We start from the raw sequence: 27,283 nt of genomic DNA, 5'->3' as shown, positions 1-27,283 counted from the left end.
CCCACATTTGGTTGATTCCAAACAGGTTTATAATATCGTATAAGAAACATAGCCTCAAGTTACTTTTGAAAATAAAATTATAGAACTTTTGCTTCTGGAAGTGTTAAATACTTGAAACCAACTTCATTGCCTGTATGTTTTATTGAATAACACTTATCTAGCCAGTGGTAAATCCTCAAATCAAGCAATCTGGCTCCTCAAACTGTAATATCTTCAGTTCAATCAATTTCACATGCTAGATCAAAAAAACAAGTGTCTGTATGTACTAGTTTCTGCAAACAATTTAAAACAGAGAAAATGTCCTTAACCACTAAATTAAGCCTTGTTAATGTTTAATATATGGAGCCCTGGCTGGGTAACTCCATTGGTTAAAACATTGTCTCAATATGCCAAGGCTGTAGGTTCAATCCCCGGTCAGGGCACATATAAGAAGCAATCAATGAATGCATAAGTAAGTGGAACAACAAATCAATGTTTCTCTCTCCCTCTCTCTCAAATCAATAAATAAAAATTTAAAAAATATATGTCTAATATATGGATTAAAACTAAAATTTATATTCTAAGGAAAAGTTTTCTCATAGCACTCTCTATATAACTTTATTATAGCATCTCACATTGGATTAAAGCTATTTTTAAATCTGTCTGTCCCCTCTCCACTAGATTAGAATTCCTCAAGAGCAGGGGCACTAACTCAGACATCTTTAAAAAGTACTTGGTAGCCCAGCTGGGCATGGCTTAGCAGTTGAGCATCGACCTACGACCTAGGAGATCACGGTTCAACTCCCGGTCAGGGTACATGCCTGGGTTGCAGGCTCCATCCCCAGTAGGGGGCGTGCAAGAGGCAGCTGACCAATGACAACTTTCTCATCATCGATGTTTCTATCTCTCTCTCTCCCTCTCCCTTCCTCTCTCTGAAATCAATAAAAATATATTTAAAGGGGGGGAAAAGTACTTGGTAAATGTTTTTTTGGAATGGATCAACTCCTCTGCTTAAAAAATTTATATGTACCTTTACTAGATGTTTATTACTGCAGTTGAACATAGGAATCCCTTAGTTCAAGAAAGAAGCCTAGGCTGGAGATTAAATTTGGGAGTCATTAGCATGTAGGTTTAAGAACCAAGGCACGGAATACTCCAATATTTAGAGGCCTGAGAGATGAGGAGGAACCAATAAAGGAAACTGAGACTGAGTAGTCAGAAAGGTAGGGGCAAAAAACAAGATAAGTGTGATATCCTAGATGCAAAGCAAAAAAGTATTTCAAGAAGGAGGACAAGGTCAGCTGTGTCAAATTCCACTTTAGATCAAATAAGATGAAGACTGAGAACTAATATTGGGTTTAGCACATTTCCAGTGATTTTCATGGGAACCATAGCTTAGTAGGTAACCCCAGGGTCTGCGAATGAGGTGGCACACAAACCTAAGAATCTTAGTTGTAGAGAAGTAGGAGGTTCAGGAAATGGATGGTGACAAAAGAGTAAATTGGGTGGGGAAATAGCAATGACAGAGTTGGAAATTCTATGGTAAGAAAGCCCTCTGTGTTGGGACTAGAACATGAGAGGAAAGGAAAGAACTAAGAAACTCAGAGGCAATGAGATGTAGTGGAAAAGACACATACTTTGGAATCAAATAGTCCAAGGGTACAGGGGCAGGTTCTAATATCACCTGGTTATGACCCTTAAGACAGCCATTCCCTCTCATTGAGTCAAGAGATCAAAATAAGTAATATATATAGAAATGAGGGGGAAAATACCCACACACACAAAAAAAAAGACACCTCTTCTTATAACAACCCACTCAGAGTACCATATATGTAATGCCTTATAAAGAATACTAGGGAGTCATACTGTTTCTATTTCTTGCATCCTTTAGTCTGGCCTAAAAAACTCAGGAATGTAAAGCCAAAAAGCCAATCTAAACAAATTTTAAGCATCACAATACTAAGTCAATCATTTCAGAAAAGTTTTTCATCAATTTTGCTAAGTTAGACAATTCTTTTTTTAAAATATATTTTATTGATTTCAGAGAGAGGAAGGGAGAGGAGAGAGAGAAACAGAAACATCAATGATGAGAGAGTCATTGATCAGCTGCTTCCTGCAGGCCCCACAAAGGGGATCGAGCTCGCAACCTGAGCATGTGCACTGACCAGGAATCGAACCATGATCTCCTGGATCCTAGGTCGATGCTCAACCTCTGAGCCACGCCGGCCTGGCTAGACAGTTCTTAAAAAGAAGACATGGCAATCTTAGCTCTCCTCCCTTAACATGACCTCTTATTTTCCAATTTTCAAATCAGTAGTCAAATAATTTAAAAGGAACATCAGTTTTTGTATATATTTGAATAAAGGGCAAAGATTCAATGATCTTTATCTTAAAAAATATTTTAAAACAATGATTCTCAACTTTGGCTGCATATTAAAATTACCTACACAGCTTTAAAAAATACTGAAGCCATGGCTGGTGTTGCTCAGTAGTTAGAGCATCCGCCTGAGCACCAAAGGGTCTTGCGTTCAATTCCCGGTCAAGGGTACGTACCTGGGTTGCGGGTTTGCTCCCCAACCCTGGTCAGCGATGGTTGGGGAGGCAACCAGTCAATGTGGCTCTCACATCAATGTTTCTCTCCCTCTCCCTACCTCCCTTCCACTCTCTCTGAAAAAGCAATGGAAAAAAATATCCTCAGATGAGGATTAACACATAAAAATAAATAAAATAAAAATACTGAAGCCTGAGTTCCACCTCCCTGTGATTCTGATTTAATTGTTCAAGTGTCCCAGGTTATTTCTTTTAAATTAAATTTTTTTCCAGCTTTATCAAGAATAATTGACATATTGCGTAAGTTTAAGTTGTACAATGTGATTTGATGCATGTATATACTCTGAAATGATTACAATGGTAAGGTTAGGTAACATGACCATCATCTCACATAATTACACTCCATGTGATTTTACTTGCAGTCAAGGTTGAGAATCACTGCTTTAACAGTTACAGAGGTGGAAGTTATTTAATGATAACAAAGTGTTTTCCAGGGCCAAGATTTCAAAATTATTACAGTTGCATTTGTGAAATCAAACTTGTTCCACAGAGGCGTTATGGAATACAGATGTCCTACTAGCCTCAATTTTAAAACTGAGGCTAATTCACTGCTCTGGGATCACAACGTATAGGATATCTTTACCTTGAGATTATTTAGCTTAATGTACCAAAGACACATTCCTTTCATCCTTCAGGATGCAGGTCAAGCTCACCTCTTCTGAGAAATCCTTCCTCAACTCCCAGCACACAGGGCTTTCTTCCCCTTTAATTTTTACAATTCTTTACTATCTGATCCATTTGTTAGGCAGTTAAGTAATATTAGAATAGTAATTTACATTTTGTGCTTCCTTCATCAACAAGCCATGCACTATGAAACTAGTTTGTTTCATAACAAGTTGTTAAGTAAGTTCCTCATATTTCTTGTTGTCCTGCACCTGGCTTATGTGATGTTGCCAAGTCTGGCCCTGGCACCTATTTCTCCAACCTCATTTCATCACTCTGTGACTTCCTTTTGTTGAGCTCTATCCAGAGTGACCTTCCTTCAGATCCTTGAGTGTACTATGCTCCTTCCTACCACACATCTTTTACATACATTATTCTCTCTGCTAAGAGAATGTTCTCTACCAAGCTACTCACCCTTAAGATCTTCATTCATTTATCAATTCCTTAGAGAAGGCTTAAACTAAGTCTCTTTATTAAACATTTTCATATATAGTATTGTGTATCTTCTAGACTCTTAGCACTATACAATTTAAAGCATATATGTGTGTGTGTGTGTATTTGCACACACACACATAGCATATGATAATAGATTGTCTGACTCACTCACTAAATTACAAGTTCCATGCGGGCAAGATCATATCTGTCTGCCCTCACCACAAAAAAAACCATGTCCAGCACAGTCTTTAGTGTACAGAGACAACTGATAAAATATTTATTGAATGAATGAAAAATAACTCAAAATCATTTTCTACATTCTATTTTTAAAGCCTAAATTTACAAATAATCTAGGAATTGAGATGTTTATAAGATGTTTATAGTTAACCTTTCCTTCTCCTTTATTGAAATCAACGATGGTTGCTCAAAACAGATATCTTGCCATTTTAGCCACAACATTCACTTCTAGGCCATCCCTGACTCTGCTCCAGGTAAGATCAAAGAGTGCTTCTGCTTAAGTGGTGTAGGTAATGGGGGGGGGGGGTGTCTCTGGAGATCCAAATGTTAATTTCTTAGTCTATGTTTGGCATCTACAATATGGGGTTAATAACTATCAATATAAAGCATCTAGAGGATATAACGTATGTTAGAAAAATATTAGTTTTCCTTAAATTTGTCAGTCTATCCTTCAAGGTCTGACTCAGATACCATTTTCTCCATCAAGCCCCAAATTCTTCAGCTAGAAGAAATTTCTCCTACTCTCTTACAACAACTATACCTATCCTTGGCTTTATAGTTTTTTGTGATCATATCATCACCACTCTTACCAGACTAAACTCCTGGGAGGCAGATCCTATGTCTTTTTCATCTTTGAATGCCAAACTGTATCAAGCCCAACAGATGTTTGCTAAACTGAATTTAAACCATTAGGCATAAGAAACCAAAGAAAAGCAAAATTTTACCATTTCTGCAGTAGAGATCTCCTTGGAGAACTTGATCTCCCATTAGATACTCAGTTCAACAGAGTATTCCTAGTTTCTTTGAAAGTGATCCATTAGAAATGGTATTTTAAGTGGTTCAAAATATCTAAACATATCATCATGAGGACTACCATTTATCCAGGGCCTACTATGTGACTTGTACTTTACATATATAATTATTAATCTTCAAAAGAATTCTGCAAGGTAGGAATAATATCTATTTTATAAATAAGAAATGGAAACTTAAAAAGTTATATCACAGCTTGCTCTAGGTCATAAAGTAAGCAGCCTGGGATTTTAGCTGGGACTCAGACTCTAAAGCAAGGTCCATATATTATTAGACATTCATCGTAATGGAGTCTTATGTAACTAACACATTGGACAGCCTGACAAAATAATACATTTTTAAAGTCTAACCTTCAAATGCCCTTCGCCTGTGAGGAATTCAGAGTAACCAGCATCAGTGGCCAGCAAACCTACAAACTGCATGCTGGGCCGTTGCTGTATAAAGGCTTCAACAGCCTTATCTGTCACATGCTTTCTCCCAGAAACGTCCAGGGAGACGAGGTTGGGTAGGATGTCTTTTTGTTCTAATAATCGAAGAGCTATGTCTGATGTAAATTGTTTATCATCTGATATATCAAGATGATTCAGATATTTTAGTTCTCGAACAACATCCAGTATCTGGGTAGTTGTCATTTTTAAACATTTCAAGTGGTGCATGGTTAGAGACTTGAGTCGGTCTTTGCAGGCCAGCAGAGCTGTGATGTCTGTGATCGAGGTATTAGAAATATCCAGGCTCTCTAATCTTGGCAATGAGGCAACTTCAGCCAGGTCTTCATTGTAAAAGAGAACGTTGGTGATGCTTAATGCTCGAAGGCCAGAAAGCTGGCTGAAGCACCGCTCATAAGGATCTTCAAGGGACAGAGTTAATGAGTTCAGCACCAGGCACTGGAGATTTTGCTGGATCCATTTATTACTGCCAAGCCCGCTGATGATGTCTGTAATTGTGATGTCCGCATTCACACCTGTGGCATCAAGTTCCACTAACTTGTGGTGGCAAAAGGCTTTCCGAAAAGCAACGGCAGAGATTTTGGCTTTGCGAATGCAAGCTCTCTTTAAGCGCATCTGGTTGCCCCTAAAAATACCTACAGTTCCATCATTCAGTAGACCTGAAAAAAACAAGCAGCACTTTAACTTCAAAAAATGGTAAGGAAAAGCTAAAATTTCCAGCATACTTTACATTTCTAAAGCACTCCCATGTAACAGTGCTTCATTTAATATACATAACTGACTTGGGTAAAAAGATTATTATCTACAGTTTATAGATGTGTAAACTGGGGCTTAGAAAGGTGGCTTTCCAAGATCACAGAGCTGGCAAGTGGCAGCATCAGGACTGTGGTAGACATTACTGATACTAACATCTGGTTCTCCTCGTCATCCTGAACACATAGACAACTACATTTCCCAGAGCACCCCTGGAGTTAGATGGAGTTATGTCCCTAGCTCTGGCCAATGGGCTGTAAGCTGAAGCACCTAAGAGCCAGTGCATGATTTTCCATGCTATCTTTTCCTGTTATGACAAATGAAGAGCCTTTAAGTTCTAGACAGCGTAGCTTTATGAGAGTGGAGTTTCCATCAGCCTGGGTCTTAGGGTGACCATGGAGCAGAACCCTCCATGGACTTGCAGCATTTATACACCATGAATAAGGTATAAACTTTGTGTTATGCTACTAGATCTGAGGGTTAACTTGTTACTAATGCATTTCTAGCCTATCCTTTTAATTCACTATAACACATTATTAAACACACAAACACATACCTACATACAAATATAGTTAGCACATATGTCTATAGTTCATTATTAAACTAGTTAATAAGATCTAAAATCTTATTAAGAGGATCTAGAAGTTATAGTCCCTCCCTGTAAGATGAATTCAAATAAAGTGAATACAGAACCTCTTGAAGTCCCTGAGATAAAAAATAATAATAGTAATTAATAATAATAATAACTCATTATGCCAAGAACCAGTAAGGTCTCAAACTGAAAAAAGACAATCTATAGATCTCAACATGAGATAACAAAAATGTTAAAATTATTTGACAAATATTTTAAAGGAGCCATCATAAAAAATGCTTAAGTGAGCAATTACAAACATGCTTGAAACAAATGAAAAATGGAAAGCCTCAGCAAAAAAATAAAAGACATAAAGGAGAACCAAATGGAAATTTTAGAACTGAAAAATACAATAATAGTTGGCTTCAACTAGAATGGAAGGAACAGAGGAGAGAATCAATAAACTAAAAAGTAAAACAATAAAAATCATTCAAATCTAAAGAGAAAAAAAAAAATACACCAAATAAAAATGAACAGAGCTATTTGTGTTATTGAAGTTCCAGAAGGAGAGGAGAAAGAGGGCAGGGTTGAAAAAGCACTAAAAGAAATAATGGCTATACACCTATCAGAATGGCTCAGATAAAAAAACAGTAATAATACCAAAGGCTGGCAAGTATGTGGAGACACTGGATCAGTCGTATATTGCTGGCGGGAGTGTAAAATGGTCCTGCCACTCTGAAAGAAATTTGGAAATTTTCTTAAAACCTAAGCATGCAACTACCATACAACCCAGCAAGAGCACTCCTGGATATTTATCCCAGTGGATGAATGGTTATACAAACTGATGTAGAATTTTATAACATGGACTACTACTCAGAAATAAAAAGGAATGAACTGATATACAGAACAATCTGGAGGAATCTCCAGAATAAATTACACTGAGTCAAAAAAGCGAATCCCAAATGGTTATATACTGAATAATTCCATTTATATAACATTCTTCAAATTACAAAATTACAGAAATGGTTGCCAGGGCTTATGGAGGGAGAAGGGGCAGGAGAGAAATGATTGTGGCTATAAAAGGGCAGCATGAGAGATTCTTATGGAGATGGAAATCTTGACCATATCAGTGTTAATATCCTGGTTGTGATACTGTACTATGGTTTTATGAGATACTACCACTAGAGAAAGAGGATATCATCTGTATTATTTATTGCAACTCCATGTGAATCAACAATTGTCTTAAAAATACAAAGTTTAATTTAATTAATTTATTTTTTAAATATATCTTTATTGATTTCAGAGAGAGGAAAGGAGAGGGAGAGAGAGAGACAGAAACATCAATGATGAGAGAGTCATTGATCAGCTGCCTCCTACATGCCCCCGACTGGAGATCGAGCCCGCAACCCGGGCATGTGCCCTGACCTGGAATTGAACCCTGATCGCTTGGATCCTAAGTCGATGTTCAACCGCTGAGCCACGCCTGGATGGGCAAAGTTAAAATTTTTTTTTAAAAAATATATCTTTATTGATTTCAGAGAGAGGAAAGGAAAGGGAGAGAGAGAGACAGTAACATCAATGGTGAGAGAGTCATTGATCGAGCCCACAACCCGGGCATGCGCCCTGACCGGGAATCGAACCCTGATCACCTGGATCCTAGGTCGACGCTCAACCACTGAGCCACGCCCGGCTGGGCCAAAGTTAAATTTTTTTAAAAAAAGAGATAACTGCAGAAAATTTGAAAGTGTGCTGACATGGAATTAAGGGAATTCCATCCAATGGTTTCAATTTTCTTGCTAAGAGTAAGTGATGCAAAGAACATCTGAAATAATTGTTAGGAGCACTAATAATGATCTGAGAAATACTCAAGAATTCCCAGGCAGTGCTGAGGGGCCTTATCTTTATATTACTGACATGTCTCCTTCCCATCATTCAGGTCTCAGCCTAATTATCACCTCCTTGGAGAAACTTTCTTTCACCCTCCAAGCTAAAGTAGATGACTTCCTTTTTAATTTTCCCTGAGAACCATGTTCTTTTTCCCTCAGAGAATCTATCACAAGTTGTAATTCTATATGTTTGTTTGCTTCTTAATTATGTCTCCCACTGGACTGTACATTCCATGACAGCAACATTTATTTTGTGTTCAATATTATACATTTGACACCTAACATAGTGCCTGGCATGCCACAGATTAAATTTTCATATATTTTTAAATGTTAGTTTTGCTTTTTACGGCTGAAACTTGACTCCTCAGTTAACTAAGACTGATTTTAATCTTAGTGACTGTCGCAGTGTCTTACAAATTTTGCTCTCATATTTTGGTATTATATACATACGTTTAGTAAAATGGGTTACTCCTGGCCTACTTGAGTGAGTCTACATTAAGTGAATTTTTCTAATAACTAAGTTTAAGTGTCCATATTTGAGAGTAATGGAATTAAAAGAGCAAAAAAAGTTTAAAAAGAAAAAAGAGAGACTGAGATTTAGAAACCAGTCCTGTGTTTGAGTCCTGGTTCCAATATTTATTTGCTACTTGACACTAGACAAATTACTCCACAAGTCTAATATTTCTTATCTGTAAAATGCGAATAGTTATACCTCTCTCACAGGGATTGTGTAAAGCTGGAATAAGACAATATATGTAAAAAGCTCTTTGCAAATTGGAAGTACTACACAACGTCATTAACTATATTTGAAAAACATTTTTCTAGATATTTTCCTTCTTTCAATTTCCTTCTTTCAAAAACAAACATATTGAAGAATCATCTGTCTTTTTCCATGACCAATAATTGTACTTGCTACATTGTATTTAAACTAAATCTTCCACTGATGTCATACAATCTGCTTGGCTTGTAGTTGGCAGCCTGCCCCTTCAGATGATCAATTCTTAATTTGCTGCAGTCAAAGAACAAAGGTAATTAATACTGTGTATATTTAAGAATCAATATGTTCTAAATGAGGGTTCCTCAAGGAGTTCTTTCAAGGAGTAAAGTACAGAAGCTTTAATGCAAGGAATTTGCCCCAAAGCATTTTTTATTTCTTTCTGCCTTAGTCTATAGACAGTTGAGGTGACCAGCAATGTGACCTCCAGATAAATGGGGCACTAGTCTGGGGGTATAGGCCCTCAGTCATTTAGAAAGTCTATTTAGCTATTCAAGGATGTAACTCATGTTTCAAAAGGTTTCAATTTAATCCCAACCCTGAACATGTCAAGGTATATCAATTTAGGTTAGGTAGGCGGTATACACAGACACATTAACATTAGACGGCAAAATTCTTATTCTGATTCCTAGCTCTTACGTGTACATTTCCTGGAAAAATTTTTTCTTTTTCTTTTTTTTTAAATTTTATTTTTGTTTAAAATATTACAGATGTCCCTTTTTCTCCCCAAAGACCCATTCCACCCCGTCCCATCCCCCTTCCCAGTCCCTCTTCCCACCATTGTCCATGTCCTTGGGTTGTGCATATATTCCTGGAAATTTTTGAGCACTGAGACACAGATAGAATGAGCAGAGATTATGGATAAAGAATTATAGATCCCAATAAGCAAAATTTTAACATCAGGTTTATTATTATTATTTTTTTTAATCCTCACCCAAGGATATGTTTTTCATTGATTCTAGAGAGGAAGGAAGGGAAAGGGGGAGAGAGAGAGAGAAATGTTGATCAGTTGCCTCACACACACACCCGGACCAGAGATCAAACCCAATCTGGGTATGTGCCCTGACTGAGAATTGAACCTGAGACCCTTCGGTTCACGGGGAGACACTCTAACCAATGAGCCACACTGGCCAGGGGAGCATTTGGTTTATTTTAATAAAGACTATTACCAATATCAATAATCCTTTGAGTTGGGTAAATAAGTAAAATTTTTTAAATGTAAATAATAAGTATTTTAAAAAATAATTATATTATTAGAAAAATATATTATCACCCAGCTGGATGTGTCTCAGCTGTTGAGCATCAACCTAGGATCCAGGATCGAGGTTCGATTTCCGGTCAGGGCACATGCCTGGGGTTGTGGGCTCGACCCCCAGTCAGGGGCGTGCAGCCGATCAATGACTCTCTCATCATTGATGTTTCTCTCTCTCTCCCCCTCTCCTTTCCTCTCTCTGAAATCAATAAACATACATTTAAAAAATGTATATATATATATTACCAATTTTAAAAGCATTCATTGAACTTTTATCCCAAACATTTTATTATGAAAATTTTTAAACACACATAAAAATGTATGAAACAACTTTCTAAAATTGTGACAAGAATTGGCAACAAGTTCTTTTGCATATTATCAGTAATATCCACTCTTGATTATCTGAAGGTGGATATAACGTTTACAAAGAGATTTAAATAATTTAGAATACTTTTTGGTGAATAATGCAGGTAATCACATTGGGGTAACACAAATGAGGGTAGCATGTTACTTCTCTGACCCTCAGTTTTCTCATCTGAAGGCAGCTTGAAAAGAAGTAGAAAACACATTTTGATCAAGCATACAGCCTCTCCAGGGCACTACTCCAGAGGACAATTATTTAGACTAACTTAAAAACTACTTCCATTATTTTATCCATTTAAAGCATTTGCCACAGTGCTTCATTATATAATAATAAATATTCACTTCATTTAGCTTCTATCATTAGGAATCTGGCAAAGTTAAAACTTTAGGCCTGGCTGGTGTAGCTCAGCAGTTGAGCATCAACCCATGAGCTAAGAGGTCACCGATTTGATTCCCGGTCAGGACACATGCCTGGATTGCAGGCTCGATCTCCAGTGCAGGTTGTGCAGGAGGCAGCCAATCAATGATGTTTCCCTCTCACTGATGTTTCTATCTCTCTATACCTTTCCCTTCCTCTCTCATATATATGTATATATTTAAATATATGTTTAAGTGAAATATGCTCATATATATTTAATATATTTAAATTGAATATGCTAAGCATAATCATTAAATTGAGACAAGAAAGAAATGTTAGCACTGGTATAATCTCTTAAGTTGTTGTGAAGCTTTATTTTTTGTTTTTAAATATGTTTTTATTGATTTTAGAGAGAGGGAAGGAGAGGGAGATAGAAACAACGAGAAAGAAACATCAACATTGATTGGCTGCCTCCTGCACACCCACTGCTGGGGATAGAGCCCAAAACCTGGGCATGTGCCCTGACTTGGGAATTGATCCGGTGACCTCTTGGTTCATGGGTTGACACCCAACCACTGAGCACACGGGCCAGGGTATTGTGCAGCTTTGCAAAGAACCTTGAACTTTAACATACATAGTACCTATTGAACTTTACCTTAATTCCTTTGGCAGGTTAGAAGAATTCAAAGAGACTAGAGACTTGAGCAAGTTAGTGAAAACCAAGGAGTATAGTAGTCTTCTTTACCAAATTATTCCAAAGTGACTTAATTACAGCCTTATTTCTCCCACCCTTCCTTGGAATGTATTATCTAGATTTATGCTTTAAATATATATATTTAAACGTATATGCCATCTAGGAGCAGGGATACCTCTAATGTAGGTGTGGAAAAGGTTGTGTGGCACAGTAAAAAAAGCATAGACTAGAATCAGTCATATTTGCATTTGAACCAGGATTCCACCATTTACTAGCTGTGTAACTCTTAACAAGTTACTTCTCAGAACCTCAGTTTCCTTATCTATATATAAGTGGGATAATAATAGCTTTCCTATAGAGTTTTTGAGGAAATTCAAGGAAAACATAAAATGCCTGGCATATAACAAGCAATCAATAAATGATATTATTATTGCCACATTTTCATTTTACTTTATAGTTGTAGACAAATTGTATTTCCTACTGTAAGAGTTTATAAACCCTATATATAAAGGTTTTTGATCTTTCTTTAAAATTTTATTTATTTATTGAGCTTGAGAGAGAAAGGGAGAAAGAGAAACATTGGTTTGTTGTTCCACTTACTTATGCATACATTGGTTGCTTCTTGTATGTTCCCTGACTGGGAATTGAACCCACAACCTTGGTATATTGGGATGATGCTCTAACTAACTGAGCTACCCCATCAAGGCCTAAAGATATTGTATCTCTTTCAACTTAAAACTTAAACAGAAGTAAGAAAAATCCCCAGTATACATAACCAGAATTTCACAGATGAGACTTTCCCAATTTATTTTTAGAATTTGTTTTTTAAAACAGAAGCACTAAATTAGCTATGATTTCCCATTTCAAAGGTCAAAAGTAGAAACTGGCTTTTTTATAATAGTATTTATTGATTCTCCCACTGCCAAATAAAGATGTAAGGTATATTTTTTATAACAGCAGACTTCTAAATGGATATTTTGGAAGTTAGAGGAGTTATTTTTGCCATGAGAATGGTCTCAAAGCAAAAAAAAAAAAAAAAAAGAAAGAAAGAGAAAGTAATTTGCCCAAATTAAAAAAAGAAAAATGCTTATTCTAAATTATAGAAAAGTGGCAGAGTAGGAAAAAATAAATAAAATTTTTTCCTGGAATCAGGCTCATCTGGCCTTTGCTATTACTTCTAAGAAAATAATTAAATGACTAACTACAGGAACACTTCAAAATCCAATGCCAATTAACAGCACAAATTTTTGTTTTCTCTGATTATATTATTTTTTACCATGAAAAGCCATGGTCTGAAGCAGTCGATCAGCCACTTCCTGTGGGAATACTCCAGGTTCTTGCAGACACAATGTTCCATCTTGTCTTGCTGAACAAAACTTCTCAAGATGTGTAGTCAGGAAATTTAAGCAGATATCAAGTAAAGAATAGGGAGATGCCTCCTCCTTGGAACCCAGGAAGAAACATAAAGGAAACACAAAAGCCAACAAGTTAGTTTCCAGAAAAGTAGAGAAAAAAACATTCATTTCCACATTCAACCAGTATTTTTACTCAGTGTAATACTATTGTAATTAGCTAGTTATTAATAATAGGAAAGAATCAAAGGGGGAAGCCAGACATTAGAGGCATGTGATTTGGGCAGCTTCACCAGGAAGCTACAATTTCACACTCCCCAGGGAACCACTGGCCCATTCCCTCCAAATTGCTGGGGGAAGAGACTGGACAATGGGGAGAATGTACTCATGTGCAGTGAAGTTGAGATGACATAGGGAAGGTGTTTGCTGTCAGTCAAACCTGAGAACAGAAATCATTGGCTAGAAGGGGTGGAGCCAATGCAAGCCTGAGAAAATTTGGGGATATATAATCCCTCAAACAAAGGAATTCTCTCTTTTGGCTCTTGGGGCTCTTGGCTTGGGGCTCTCTTGGCTCTCTGGTTCCTCTGGCTTTGCTCCTGCCCCTGTTTCCTCCATAGCCATGTGGCCTGTGGACCCCACATGCAATGGAGTGATGGACTGCAGTGGGAAACACAATCTAAGTTAGCCTGATGCTGGACTGGACACTGCTCCAATATGGAGTGAAAATTCTAGACACTGGCTTTGATTCTAGCTCCACTGAAGCCACAGCTACACTTCTTCCTTGGGGGGGGGGGGGGGGGGGGAGAGACAAAGGGAAATGGGACCTTGGAAACTCAGGGGTTTGATTCCACAGAAATAAAGCTTTCTACAACATCTCATCCTCCTGTTGAATCTAAGAAAATTCCTTTTCTGCTGAAAGAACTGAGCAGATTATAGATTTAAGTATCACCCCCTAGTGGTGACAGCTAGATAAACTCTTGGAGTTATCAGAAGAGATAGCTAAGCCCTGCAATTATCACAAAGTATATCAGGCCAAATGACAGAGTATCTGAACAATGGCTAAAAAAATATCCTATGGCAAATAGGAAAAACAACAACTCCACTCTGAAAGAACGGCATAGCCCTTACATTTTTTTAAATTAACATGGTGTTTTCCAAATCAGGATATAATTGCAACACTGTGAATTACTGAAATAAAATTTGCCCAGATTAGTCCTCTCAAATACTGCTGGTCAGAGTGTAAATTGGTACAATTTTTCTGAACATAAAAGATTTAATAATTATCTTTAAAACACCCATACTCTTGATTCAGTACTTCTTCACCCAGGAATTTATGAAAAAAGGGGGGGAAAAGGAAATAATTAAGAGATAGTTGCCCTGGGCAGGTAGTTCTGTTGATTAGAGTGTTGTTCAGATATGCATAAATAAGTGGAATAACAAATCAGTGTGTGTGTGTATGTGTGTGTCTCCCTCCCTCTTCCTCACTCTAAAAATCAATTTAAAAAAAAGAGATAGCGCTGGCCAGTTTGGCTCAGTGGTTAGAGCTTCAGCCCGAGGACTGAAGGGTTCCCCGGTCAAGGGAATGTACCTCCGTTGCATGTTCCCTGTCCCAAGTCTGGGTTCGTGCAGGAGGCAACCAATCAATGCGTCTCTCTCACGTTGATGTTTTTCCCCCGCTCCCTCCAGCCCTCTTCCCTCCCTTCCACTCTCTCTCTAGAAATCAATGAAAAAATATCCTCAGCTGAATGTTAAAAAAAAAAAAAAAGAGGTAGTAACAAAGGTATTTACATAAAGAGATTAATCACAGGTTTTCCAACCAAAACCACCCCTAAAACCCATACATACAGACAAATGTCCAAAATAATGAAAAATGGTAAGCAAATTGTGGTATATCAACTCTATAGGCTATTACACACCAATATGTATAATTTTTAATAATTTTCACAACATTTTAAAATGCTGAGAATAAAATAAAAACTACATATATAGCAGGATTTCAACTAAACATCAATTAGGCATGGGAAATGATATTGCCTGAAAAGTTATTTCAGGCGATTAGAAAGCTACCTCTAAATTAAACACTATACTTGGGCTGGTGAACACAGAATACAATGCACAGATGATGTGTTGTAGAATTGTGCAACTGAAACCTGTATAATTTTGTTAACCAGTGCCACCCCAATAAATCAAGGAAAAGTAAAAACAAACAAACAATATGTTGTGGTAAATCTATAGAAAAGATCAAGGGAAAGATTTAAAATAAAAAAGGATAGTGGATACTTTGGGGGTGGGGATAAGTGACCTAGAGGAATGTGGTACACAGGGGAAAAATGGCAGTGGTCATGTTCTACTTCTTAATTTGGATGCTAGGATTTTAGATATTTGTTTACTATGTTCTGTGGCTAACATAAATGTTTCATATCATCTTCTGTATATATCAAATTATTAAAAATGAAAAAGAGACAAAAATAAAAATTTGGGGAAACGAAAAAAAGCTATGTTCTCAGTTCTGCTTTTCAAATACTGTAAGATAATAAAAGTGTCAATTTTATGAATGATTGGCTACTTTTCAATATATATATTCAAACTAGTAAGAATAGACATGTTTTATTACATTAAATAAAATTTTAATTTTTAATGAAAGCGTGCATGTGTGTACAAACACACACACACACACACACACACACACACACACTTTTTTCCCTAAGTAACTATATCATAGGATTGTTGTCCGGATTAAGTAAATTCTAAGTGAAAGACACATGGGACAGCGACTGGCATCTATTAACTGCTCAAGAAATGTTAGCTATTTAGACTATAAACTCCATAAAACAAACACTATGTTTTGTTATTGCCAGAACTTAAAACAATGCCTACTACATGGTGGACACTAAATGTTTATTGAATGAATAAACAAACAATCAAGCACAAATCTATTGTTAGGTGTATTTAAAATACTTATTTCCCCCTAGAGAAAGAGACTATGTGTCCAGAGGGAAATATAAACCCCAAGTCCAGCCCTGAAATTAAAAATGGGATTGAAAGGCAGACAAGTGTCACTTGATTCGTGGGCATAAGAAACCTCAGACATTGGATAATCTCTGATTCCTCATTTTTGTAGTACTCCATGGGAAATCTCTACTTCATTTATGGGAGTTTTTTTCCTTATATTTTCTACTACTGATTCAACCAAGTCAGACTTCCAGGAATAAACACTAATATAACCTTACATATATCTAATCCCTTTACCTTCTCCTTTCCCAAACACAATCATTTTACAAATGAAGTAGTAAAGAAGATAGTACCAAAGGCACAGATATATTGTACTCAAAGGTACAAACATAATGAACTCTTTGGCAAGGACAGTGGGAAGCTATTTTTCTTTTTTAAAAACCACCAACTAGCCCGGCTGGGCGTGGCTCAGCAGTTGAGCATCAATCTAGGATCCAGGAGATCACGGTTTGATTCCCTATCAGAGCACATGCCCAGGTTGTGGGCTTGATCCCCAGTCGGTGGCGTGCAGGAGGCAGCCGATCAATGACTAGACTCTCATCATTGATGTTTCTATCACTCTCTCTCCCTCTCCCTTCCTCTCTCTGAAATTAATATATAGTTTTAAAAAAATAAAAAATAAAATAAAATAAAAACAAAAAAACCCACCAACTACTTTCAGAGATCCCCAGATGTGAATGCAGGTAAGACAAGCTTCTTGCATGTATCACTTCATGGCTTGGCCAGTATTGCAAATGACTATATGCTAAAGGACAAGAAGCTGGAGTTCCAGCTATAAGAAATCAAGACCTGGAAAGGTAAATAAACCCCCTTCCCTTCCATCTTAGCACATGTAACAAAACTATTCCAAGAAACGAAACAAAACAAAAAAAATCCAAGTCAATAGTCACTGAGCTGATGAGTAGATCATAGGAATCACTAACTCAAAGAGATGCTTTAGCATCATTTTCCTCTTAACTACCAGCATGAGTTTTGAAACATAATATGGTAAACAGAGAAGCCAGGTTAATAATGGAAAGAGCACTGGGCTTGTAGTCAGTCCTGGCTCTGCTACTTAGTAGCTGTGTGACCTTAGGAAAATAAATTAACTTCTCAGTTTTCTTATTTGTAAAATTGATGCTAAACCTCTTCTATCTTGACAACAACACAAAATAGTAGTGAGGAATAAATGGGATGTATATGAAAATGCCTTTAAAATACTAAAGTACTATGCAAACATTAACATAATTGAATGAATAGTTTCTGGTATGGAAAGTTGGGTAATATATTCATGGAGGTAAGAACTCAAGTTTATAAAAAATTTAAAGTTATAAAAGCAGCTTGCCATAATCCCATTGCACTATAACTAATAGAACGTACCTATTCTACTATAATACTTACCATTAACTTGCCAGAATTTTACTACATTTTTTTAAGAGGTAGAAGGGATCACAGAGAGGATTTAATACAACCATTTCATTTTTATAGATTTAAAAATGGAGGGATAGAGAGGTGAAATGATTTGCTAAAGGTTACAAGGCCCATAACAAGAAACTAACTGACATCATACAACCAAGAACATTCAAACTTTTAAAAAATGCCTTTAGGAAAGGAGAATATGACATTGAACAGGCATTAAGATGCTGGAGAGCTAAGAAAAATGTTTATATAAAACAGAACTGGAGATAGGAAAAAAGAAAAAAAAATAAGATCTTTAAATAGAGCTAACAAAATGTTTAAATGATTAACCAACCACTCCTCTAGATTTACCTGTAACTGAGTCTTTACTGTCCTTGTTTAAATATTCTATTCTCTGAAGGACACCTCCACAAATTATAAACAAGTAATTTGTAAGTACTTATACAAAGGGATACTGTTTTGCAATACATCTTGAAATCACTTGGCTTCCTTCCTAACTTCTCCAGCTCAACTCTTCTGGACTGAAACATGTGTCCTAGGTCAAAAGTACCATTTAGGCTAATAAGAGAAACTATCTGATCCAACATTTCTTACCCATCAAACTTCTTTTTCCCCTTAGGAGACCTGTAGAGAGTATTCACTCTTTTTGCCCTCTTTTATAACTCACATCTCAGTTAGCATCGCCTTATTCAATTCTCTACAAATACACACATTCTTTCACTGAACAAATATTTAACTTCGTACTATGTCTCAGGCATTAGGCTAACTGCTTAAGACATGAAGTTGATAAAACACGGTACTGTCCTTAACCTCAGAGAGCTCACAATCTGGAGAACCAGCCAGTCTTGTTAACAAACAATATGGGCCCTGGTGGGGTAGCTCAGAGCATCGTCCCAACACACCAAGGTTGTGGGTTTGATCTCCAGTAAGGGCACATACAAGAAGCAAACAATGAATGCACAAGTGAGTGAAACAATAAATTGATGTCTCTCTCTCTCTAAAACAATCAATAACCTCCCCCACCCCCCCAACCCCCAAAACAGTACTACCACCACAGAGTAACTGCTGTAACCAAGACACAAAGTACAGGACAGGCATATGAAAAAAGTAACACAAGGCTGCCTGGAGGTAACTGAAGGCTTCAAAAAGGAGGTAAGGTTTAAGGCAGCGATTTTCAACATAAACTAATTACTAAAATTCTGCGGCACAGCAAAAAATATGTTTTTGCCACTATGACAAAAAACCCCCACCTGGTATAATTTTGATTAATTCACACCAGACAGCTATTGTTGTTGGCTGTTGTAATTTATTTGTTTGACAATCTAAGGGAAAAGGGGTCAATACCCCTGACTAAATAGTAAGGTATTGCATGTTTTAAAAATTCTTGCAGCACACCAGTGTGCCTACCGTAGCCCACCAGATGGAAATCACTGGTTTAATGTAATACATGAAGGTTAAATAGTCAGGAAGGGGGACAGCATTTTAGGCAAAAAGGAACAGTATAAGCAGAACTCAGAGGCAGGAAAGACAGCATAATGTGTGCTTAGTACTACAGAGCATAAAATGAAAAGACTTTTTCTCATTAAATGATTAGGTCATTGAAGGATTAGATCATAAAGGTCCTAGTATACTATTCAAAACACTTTCATTCAACAACTATCTGCTGTGCCCCTACTATGTCCTAGACACTGACAAGTACACAGGATACAGATCTTTGTAGACCCATTGCTGTCCTTTTTCATGGTGGCCACTTGAGTTGTACAGTACAGCCTGTGTGGCTGCAGCACTATAAGAAAGCTGTAAACTAGCGGGGCCTAAACTGCAGGCTTCTTAAGTATCATAAAAAGTCCACAAATCCACATTCATAACAAGTATGCTCTCTATATATAATATCTTGAAATGTACAGTTTTCAATGCATAATAGATACTGTTAGAATTAAGAGCAGTATCATTTAAAAATAATATTGAGCACTAGCTGGTGTGGCTCTGTAATTAGAGTGTTGGCTCAAGAACCAAAGGGTCTCGGGTTCGATTCCCACTCAAGGGCACATACCTGGGTTGCAGGTTCAATCCCCAGCCCTGGTTGGGGCTCGTGGTGGAAGCAACCAATCGATGTGTCTCTCTCACATCAATGTTTCTCTTCTCTCTCTCTCCCTTCCCTTCCTTCCCTTCCACTCTCTCTAAAAATCAATGGAAAAAGTATGCTTGGGTAAAGATTAACCAATAAATAAATATAGACAGATAGATAAATAGATAAAATAATACTGAATTCCTACCAGCCTTTTGCTCCCCTCAATTAATGTATTCTGAAAGTATATTCCTGTCATACCTCCCAAGTTTTCAATGTTCAAAAGGTATCTAAATGTTAAAGACAGAATGCCATCAACATCTGATATTCTGCTTCAAGTGCTTTATAGAAGGCAATTTGGCAATATGAATCAAGAACCAGAAAACTGCCCAGCCTAGTGGTTAAGCATTAAGCTATGATCCAGAACTCAGTCAGATTCCTGGTCAGGGCGCATGCCCAGCAGGGGGCGTGCAGGAGGCAGCCGATCAATGACTTTCATCATTGATGTTTCTATCTCTCCCTCCTCTCTCTGAAATCAACAAAAATATTAAAAAAAAAAAAAAAAAAAGAACCATCGCCCAGCCGGGCGTGGCTCAGCGGTTGAGCGTTGACCTAGGATCCAGGCGATCAGGGTTCAATTCCCGGTCAGGGCACATGCCCGGGTTGTGGGCCGCAGCCCATCAATGACTCTCTCATCATTGATGTTTCTCTCTCTCTCTCTCCCTCTCCCTTCCTCTCTCTGAAATCAATAAAGATATATTAAAAAAAAAAAAAGAACCATAAAACTGTACACACCCTTTGACCAATTTTCTTTCAATAAGTATAAATTACTTTTATAATGGAAACAATGGTACAAATATTGTAAATGTCTGAATTCAGTTTAGATTCCTACATCCGCATAAGAGCCCAGGGAACGTATTTGAAACAGCACAGGCTTAGGGGTCAGACAATAATGTGTTTGAATCCTGCTCTGTCATTTATTAGCTATATGACCTCAGGAAAGTTTCTTGATTTTCCTTATGTATACAATGAGAAAACACCATCAACCTCATGGGACTGGGAAGGTTAATTAGTACATCACCTGACATACTGTGTGCTCACTAAATGAAAGCTATTTATGAGATCATGCTCCTCTAAATAAATGTCCCAGTAGTCAAGAATTTTTTTTAAAGTTATTTTTCTTTTTAAATTATTAACATTAAAAATGTCTTTTACTCCATTGTAAATAATGACTGTTTCTGCCACTTATTAGTTAAGTGTGTTTTTAAGGGCTAGCTTTAGAACCTATGAAAAGAGGAGTGTTCTAGCTAGCATTTCCCAATGGCTTACATCATTAAATTCAATGCTGATGTCTATCTCAATTTGTATATTTTTAACCATTTAATAAAATAATTATTAAAATTTTTCTCCTTTAAAAATAGAACAGTTTGAGAGTATCAAAAATTTTATAGGCTGCACATAAGTGAATGAAAGGTAGGAGGTTGGCTCATGATATTATAGTCACTCAACTGTTATACTGTAACTTCACCTTGAACGTTGAACATCACAGTAGTTTAAAATTATTTTTATTCTTATAATGAACTGTTAAAGACAAGAAACATAAGCTACATTGATGATGAAATGAGTAAATCAATGCATTTATCTTATGAGGATTCTTAATCGGTACTACATCAATATAGCTCAGTATTTTAAAATATATATATTTTATTGACTTTGAAAGAGAGGAAGAGGAAGAGAGAGGGGGGATAGGTTGCCTCCTGCACACCCCCTCCCGGGGATCGAGGCATAACCCGGGCATGTGCCCTGACCGTGAAACCATCAGCCTTTTGGTGCACAGGATGACACCCAACCAACTGAGCCACACAAGCCAGGGAGAGATAGCTCAGTATTTTTTAAACATTAAAAAAAAGAAATGTGGTGATAGTTATATCCAGTTAGGATTTTCATTTATTGGAAATACTTCCAATGTTTTATTTGTGGAGACAGGCTTTCAAGTAGCAGCCTGGAACCATTCCTTTTAGTTTGTCATTTAGAAATGAAACAGAACAATTACAAAAACTTGTTGGTTTTTTTTAAGTACAAAAATACAAGAATTCCAAATTTAAGGTTAAAAAGTTAGTTCTTATCTATTTTGATGCCATAAACATAATTAATTTCAACCTACATTGTAATATATATTCATTTAAAAATATTACAAATAATGATTTATATCATGTTAATGTGTTATTTATTGAACAGGAAAAGAAATTTTTAAAAAATATATTTTTATTGATTTCAGAGAGACAAAGGGAGAGGGAGAGAGAGCAAGAAACATCAATGATGAGAGAGTCGCTGATCTGCTGCCCTCTGCACACCCCCTACTGGGGATTGAGCAGGAAACCCCAGCGTGTGCCCTCACTAGGAACAGAACCACGACCTCCTGGATCACAGGTTGAAGCTCAACGGCTGAGCCACACTGGAAGGGCAGGAAATTTGTTTTAATGTATTTTTTTCAATGTATTATTAAATAAATTATATATGTAATTTAAAATAAAATAAAATATATTTTACTTAAAATCACTTCCTTCTCATACCACAGAAAAAATATTTTAAAAATTAAGTTTGTACCCTGACCAGTGTGGCTCAGTTGGACATCATCCTGGCCACCAAAGCATTGTGGTTCAATTCCGTCAGGGCACATGCCTGGGCTGTTGGCATGATCCCCGGTGTGGGGTCTGCAGGGGGCATCAGATCGATGTTTTACTTTTGATGTTTTGCTCTCACATCGATGTTTCTCCCTTTCCCTCTCCCTTCCTCTCTCTAAAAATCCATGAAACGCCCAGCCAGCATGGCTCAAAGGTCGAGCACTGACCTATGATCCAGTGGATTGCAGTTCATTTCCCGGTCAGGGCACATGCCCAAGTTTCAGGCTCAATCCCCAGTGGGGAGTGTGCAGGAGGCAGCCAATTAATGACTCTCATCATTGATGTTTCTCTCTCTCCCTCTCCCCCTCCTTCCTCTCTCTGAAATCAATAAAGATTTTTTTTTTTAAGTCAATGAAGAAAATATACTCAGGTAAGGATTAACAAAATAAATAAACAAACAAGCAAGTAAATAAATAAATGATTTTGGTATAGTACATTTACTTTGTTTTAATATTCTCATAAATCCCTAAGGGTAGCACATATGAAAACAGGCCCAGTGAACAGAATTGCAAAGCTGTTATTCATTCTGTGTTTCTTGTACAACTCCACAGTAATGTCTCTATGGAAAATTCACAAAAAGTGGTGTGCCAAGTCTTCATATTTCATTTCCCTATATTCTCCTTTCTCCAACTTAAGTCACCATAAGAAGGCTAGGGAGAAAGTTCACATACTTATTTTTATCCAGATGAGTACAACAGCACTTCCCATTCCAAACCATGTTTCATATTGATTTATAGTGATCATCCCTCCAAATCTCAATTATGATATCCCTTTACACACATAAAAACCTTTCAAGGTACTCAGGGTCTTTACAACAAGGCCAAAACTCCTGAACCTATGATTTAAGGTCCTCCATGATCAGACCATAGGCTCACCTAGTCTCATCTCCTACTGCATCCTCAATGCTAGAGTCACGCATGTCCCAGAATACATCATGCTTGCTTCTGTCTCAGCTTCAACATTCAAGCTGGTCCCTTTGCCAAGAATGGCTTTCCTTCCCAAATTCTTACTTAATAAAGCCCCACTTGTTAAGACCCCAAGTTCAAATGTCCCCTTCTCAACCAAGCCTCCTTGTCTTTCTGACGTCTAAAGTCATTCATTCATTCAAGAAATATTTATTGAGCACTTATGCACCAGGCACTATGTATGTGTTAAAGATTCAATGGTGAGCCAATGGTCTCTACATTCATAGATCTAATACTTATCTCATTGGGTTGCTATAAGGATTAAGTGAGACAAAATATGTAAATCACTTAAAACAGGGCCTATACAGTCATGTTCAACAAATATTAGCTATTAGTGTTGCTGATTAACCATACTATCTAAACCATATGCAGCACACACACACACATCACTTTAGATCTTACTCTGATTTATTTATTTATTCAGCGTTTTTATTAAATTTTTTTTAGAGAGGAAGGAAGAGGGAGAGAGAGAAACATCTATGAGAAAGAAACATCTATCATCTACCTCCTGCTGGGGATCAAGCTTGAAACCCAGGCATATGCCCTGACCAGGAATTGAACCAGGGACCTCTCAGTGTGTGGGATAATGCTCAACCAACTAAGCCACATTGGCCAAGGCTTGGTTGCTCTCTCTCTCTTTCTTTCTTTCCTTCTTTCTTTCTTTTTTTTTAAATTTTTATGAGTTTATTTAAGCTGAACTGACAACTTATGATGGGAAACAAGATCTCAAATGTTTCCTGATTTATTTCTTCTTAGCATTAATAATTACTTCTCATTACATATTTATTTATTGTCTACCCTCCTTCTCCCTCCACAGGGGCGATGCCTTTTTTTTTTAATCACTATAACCCCAGTGCCTAGAACAATACATGGCCCTTACTTAGCAGTTGATCAAAACCCACCTCTATATCAATGATTTTTATAGTCTGGGGTTGGATACAGATATAAACCAAATAATCACATCAAGAAATATAAAATTACAATTGATATGTATTCCATGAAAGAGGGTTATATAATAGAGTGTGACTAGTGTTTTTTTGAAGGGTAGGCAGGGTAAATGGGGTTTCCTTGTGTTCCTTTAGCAGCTAAAGTTTAGCTGAAACCTCTAGAATATGCAGAGTTAAACTGGCAAAAGAGAGTATTATCACAGGTCATTCACATGTGTTATCCTTTCTGTCCAGTTTTCCACAACACAACTCCTATAATTTAATCCTTCGGTTTTCTTCCTGAAAGTAAAATCCTCTAGGAAACCCTTCCCTGACTATCCCATACCTTGATCCCACAACTTTTCCTTTCTTAGCACTTTTCACATTCAGAATTACTCTTTTTAGGGGCCCTGGCCGGATAGTTCAGTTGGTTAGAGCATCATCCTGATATGCCAAGGTTGCAGGTTCAGTCCTCAGTTGGGGCACATACAAAAAGCAACCAATGAACGCATAAATAAGTGGAACAACAAGTCAATGTTTCTCTCTTTCTCTCTCTCTAAATCAACTTTTAAAAAAAGGAAGTAAAATTACTCCTCTTACTTGGCATCTATATTGTCCATACATATAAGATACAAAAAGGTAGGGACCACATGCTTTATTATTTGTAGTATTGCAGTGACAACACAGTCAGTGGCACTAGAAAAAATTATTAGACGAATACAAAGTAGGAACTATATCTTAGACTAGAAGTTCTCAAAGAAGGTCCACAGACCAGGCACATTAGCATGACATGGGTTACTTGTTAGAAATATAAACTCTCAGGCCCTACTCCAGACCTAATAAATCAAACTCTAGAAGCGGCAGCCTGCAAGCTCTCCATTTGATTCCGATTCATGTAAAGCCTAAGAGCCCCTGTATTGGACATCTCAACTACAGTCATGCACCGAATAATGACATTTTGGTCAATGATGGGCTGCAAATACAACAGTGGTATAGCGTATAGCCTAGGTGTGCAGTAGGCTGTACCACTAGGTTTGTGTAAGCGCATTCTATGATGATCAGACAACAACAAAATCACCTAAAGATACCTTTTTCAGAACATATCCCCATTATATTTAAGTGGGCACTGGGAATAACAGGAATAAGTAAGGCACAGTTGCTGCATAGAAAAACACACCTCAGGGGGAGAAACAGGTTAACACAGTGACAGGGTGATCGTCTGTGAATATGAAGGGTTGTTGTGGAGGCAGATACAGGAGAATGACAACTAAAAATGCAGAGTCAGTGAGTTAGAGAAAGTTCACAAATTAAATTATTTCATTATAAACCACTTTCCTAAAAAACAGATGGGGGGGAATAGAAATTAACTAACCTCCTAGGAGAACATGATTACCAGGACTTAAGATTTGACTAGAATGTCTTATTCCTCCCAAAGACCAAAATATAGATTGCTGCATATGAAGGAGAAATCTGCTCATTAATGTACTGCAAACCATGTGTGACCCAACTCAATGAAAAACCAACTGAAGCCTCAACCTATTTTGAAACAGGAAGGAGAGAAATTGCAAATATAAGGGTCTGCCAGCTACATTCAGGGAGGGGAAAACAAATGAAGGCATTAGAAGGCATTAAAGAGAACTGTCACAATCTGACTGCCAAGCTGATTATCAGTCTTTAGAAGCCCTGCTCTCTGCCTCCAAACAAAAACAAACCATTTGTTCTGAGTAACAGTCAAACCTTAAATATTTTTAAATTTTCCAAATTGTACCTCTACATTAAAAGACCCTCAAAATAAAAATACATTCCGAAACATTTTTAATTATTTCTGTCAAAAGGCTACATATCTCACAAGGTCATAGTATGCATGCTGGCCTCACTCCATCACTCCAAAACACACTATCACTCCGGTTTTGCAATGACACTAGGTAACAAGGCTTCCAGGCTCTCTCCAACACCTCCAACATCACCCCTCTCCTCTACAAAAAGAAAAGAAAGCCAACGAATTCCCATCTGCCCGCCCTACAGCTCCCGGGAAGCAATCGCCCTCAAATTGTTCTTGCTTAGACCCCTGAAATCCCCGGACAATGAAACCGGGACAGCTGTGAGAGCCAGGGGAGAGGGGATGGTCGATAAAGGGGAGAGGAAACGCGTACAGCAGAGGACGAAGGGGAGAAATGATACGGGAAGGAGGGGGCAGTGGAGATAAAATGGTGAAAGGGGTAAGAGGCGAGAGCAAAGAGCAAGAACGAAAAATGGGGAGGAAAAGGGGTAAGTCATAGAGGTTCCCCAAAGAGAGATAAAGGCAAAATGGTAGAGGAGAAAGGAAGGTCGGGTTAAAGGACGAGGAGGGGGCGGCAAAGGCGAACAAGAAAGAGGCTGTCATCGGGGTGATTAAAAAAAAGAACAAAAAACAAAAACGGGTGTCATCTAGGAGGAAAGAGAAAAGGGGGGAATGTCACTCCGCAGGTGGCGAGGGAACGCTGGGAAGGAGGAGCGGGCCACCGAGGGGGTAACAAGGGGGAGAGGTAAAGGCAGGGCGCAGAGGGGGCACCGGAGCTAGGGAAGGGCAGGCCTGCGGGAGCCAGGGTAGCGGGCGGCTGCGGTTCAGACAGGCCTTGCTCCCTCACCATGGCTGTGCCAGCCTGGTCCTCGGGCATGGGGCCTCTGTCCTGGGCTCGGCGGCGGGCCGGGCCTGAGCCCGCCCCCAGGTGGAGCCGGCGCGGGGGCTCCAGGAGGCTCCGGCGAGCGGCGGCTCCGGGCTCGGCCCAGGCCTCGGCCTCCTTCGCTCAGAAGCTGGAAGTGCAGCACCGCAGCGGCCGCGGGACCTGAAAGCGCAGGCTCCGCCCCCGGAGGCCCCGCCCCGCGCACGAGCCCAAGCTTAGCCCCGCCTCCGCCCTCACTGCGCAGGCTCAGCCGTGGAGTCGGACCGGGCACCCCACCTCTGACTTCTTCGCCTCCCGGGCTCTTCAAGGAGTCAAATCCTATCCTCCCTTTAAAAATAAGAGCTTTAAATATTACGTCATTATGGGAGACTAGAGCACTCACT

At 38.1% G+C, this 27,283-nt stretch overlaps 1 protein-coding gene across 1 annotated transcript in view; it reads right to left on the bottom strand.

The window, feature by feature from the left end:
* Positions 1–26,920, bottom strand: part of ZYG11B (zyg-11 family member B, cell cycle regulator) — a 48,252-nt gene extending 21,332 nt beyond the window's left edge. Inside the window, exons 1-3 of the mRNA XM_016210841.2 lie at positions 26,865–26,920; positions 13,109–13,274; positions 5,085–5,839 (exon numbers count right to left, since the gene is read on the bottom strand). Of these exons, the coding sequence (XP_016066327.1) occupies positions 5,085–5,839; positions 13,109–13,274; positions 26,865–26,894 (951 nt within the window). The 5' untranslated portion in view covers positions 26,895–26,920. The remainder of the gene's footprint in view (positions 1–5,084; positions 5,840–13,108; positions 13,275–26,864) is intronic.
* Between the last annotated feature and the right edge of the window lie 363 nt (positions 26,921–27,283).

The sequence above is a fragment of the Miniopterus natalensis genome, chromosome 9 (assembly GCF_054644295.1).
Source record: "Miniopterus natalensis isolate mMinNat1 chromosome 9, mMinNat1.hap1, whole genome shotgun sequence".
Classification (NCBI taxonomy): domain Eukaryota; kingdom Metazoa; phylum Chordata; class Mammalia; order Chiroptera; family Miniopteridae; genus Miniopterus; species Miniopterus natalensis.
Note: the sequence above shows the minus strand (reverse complement) of the source record. Positions and strands in the feature narration are given on the sequence as shown.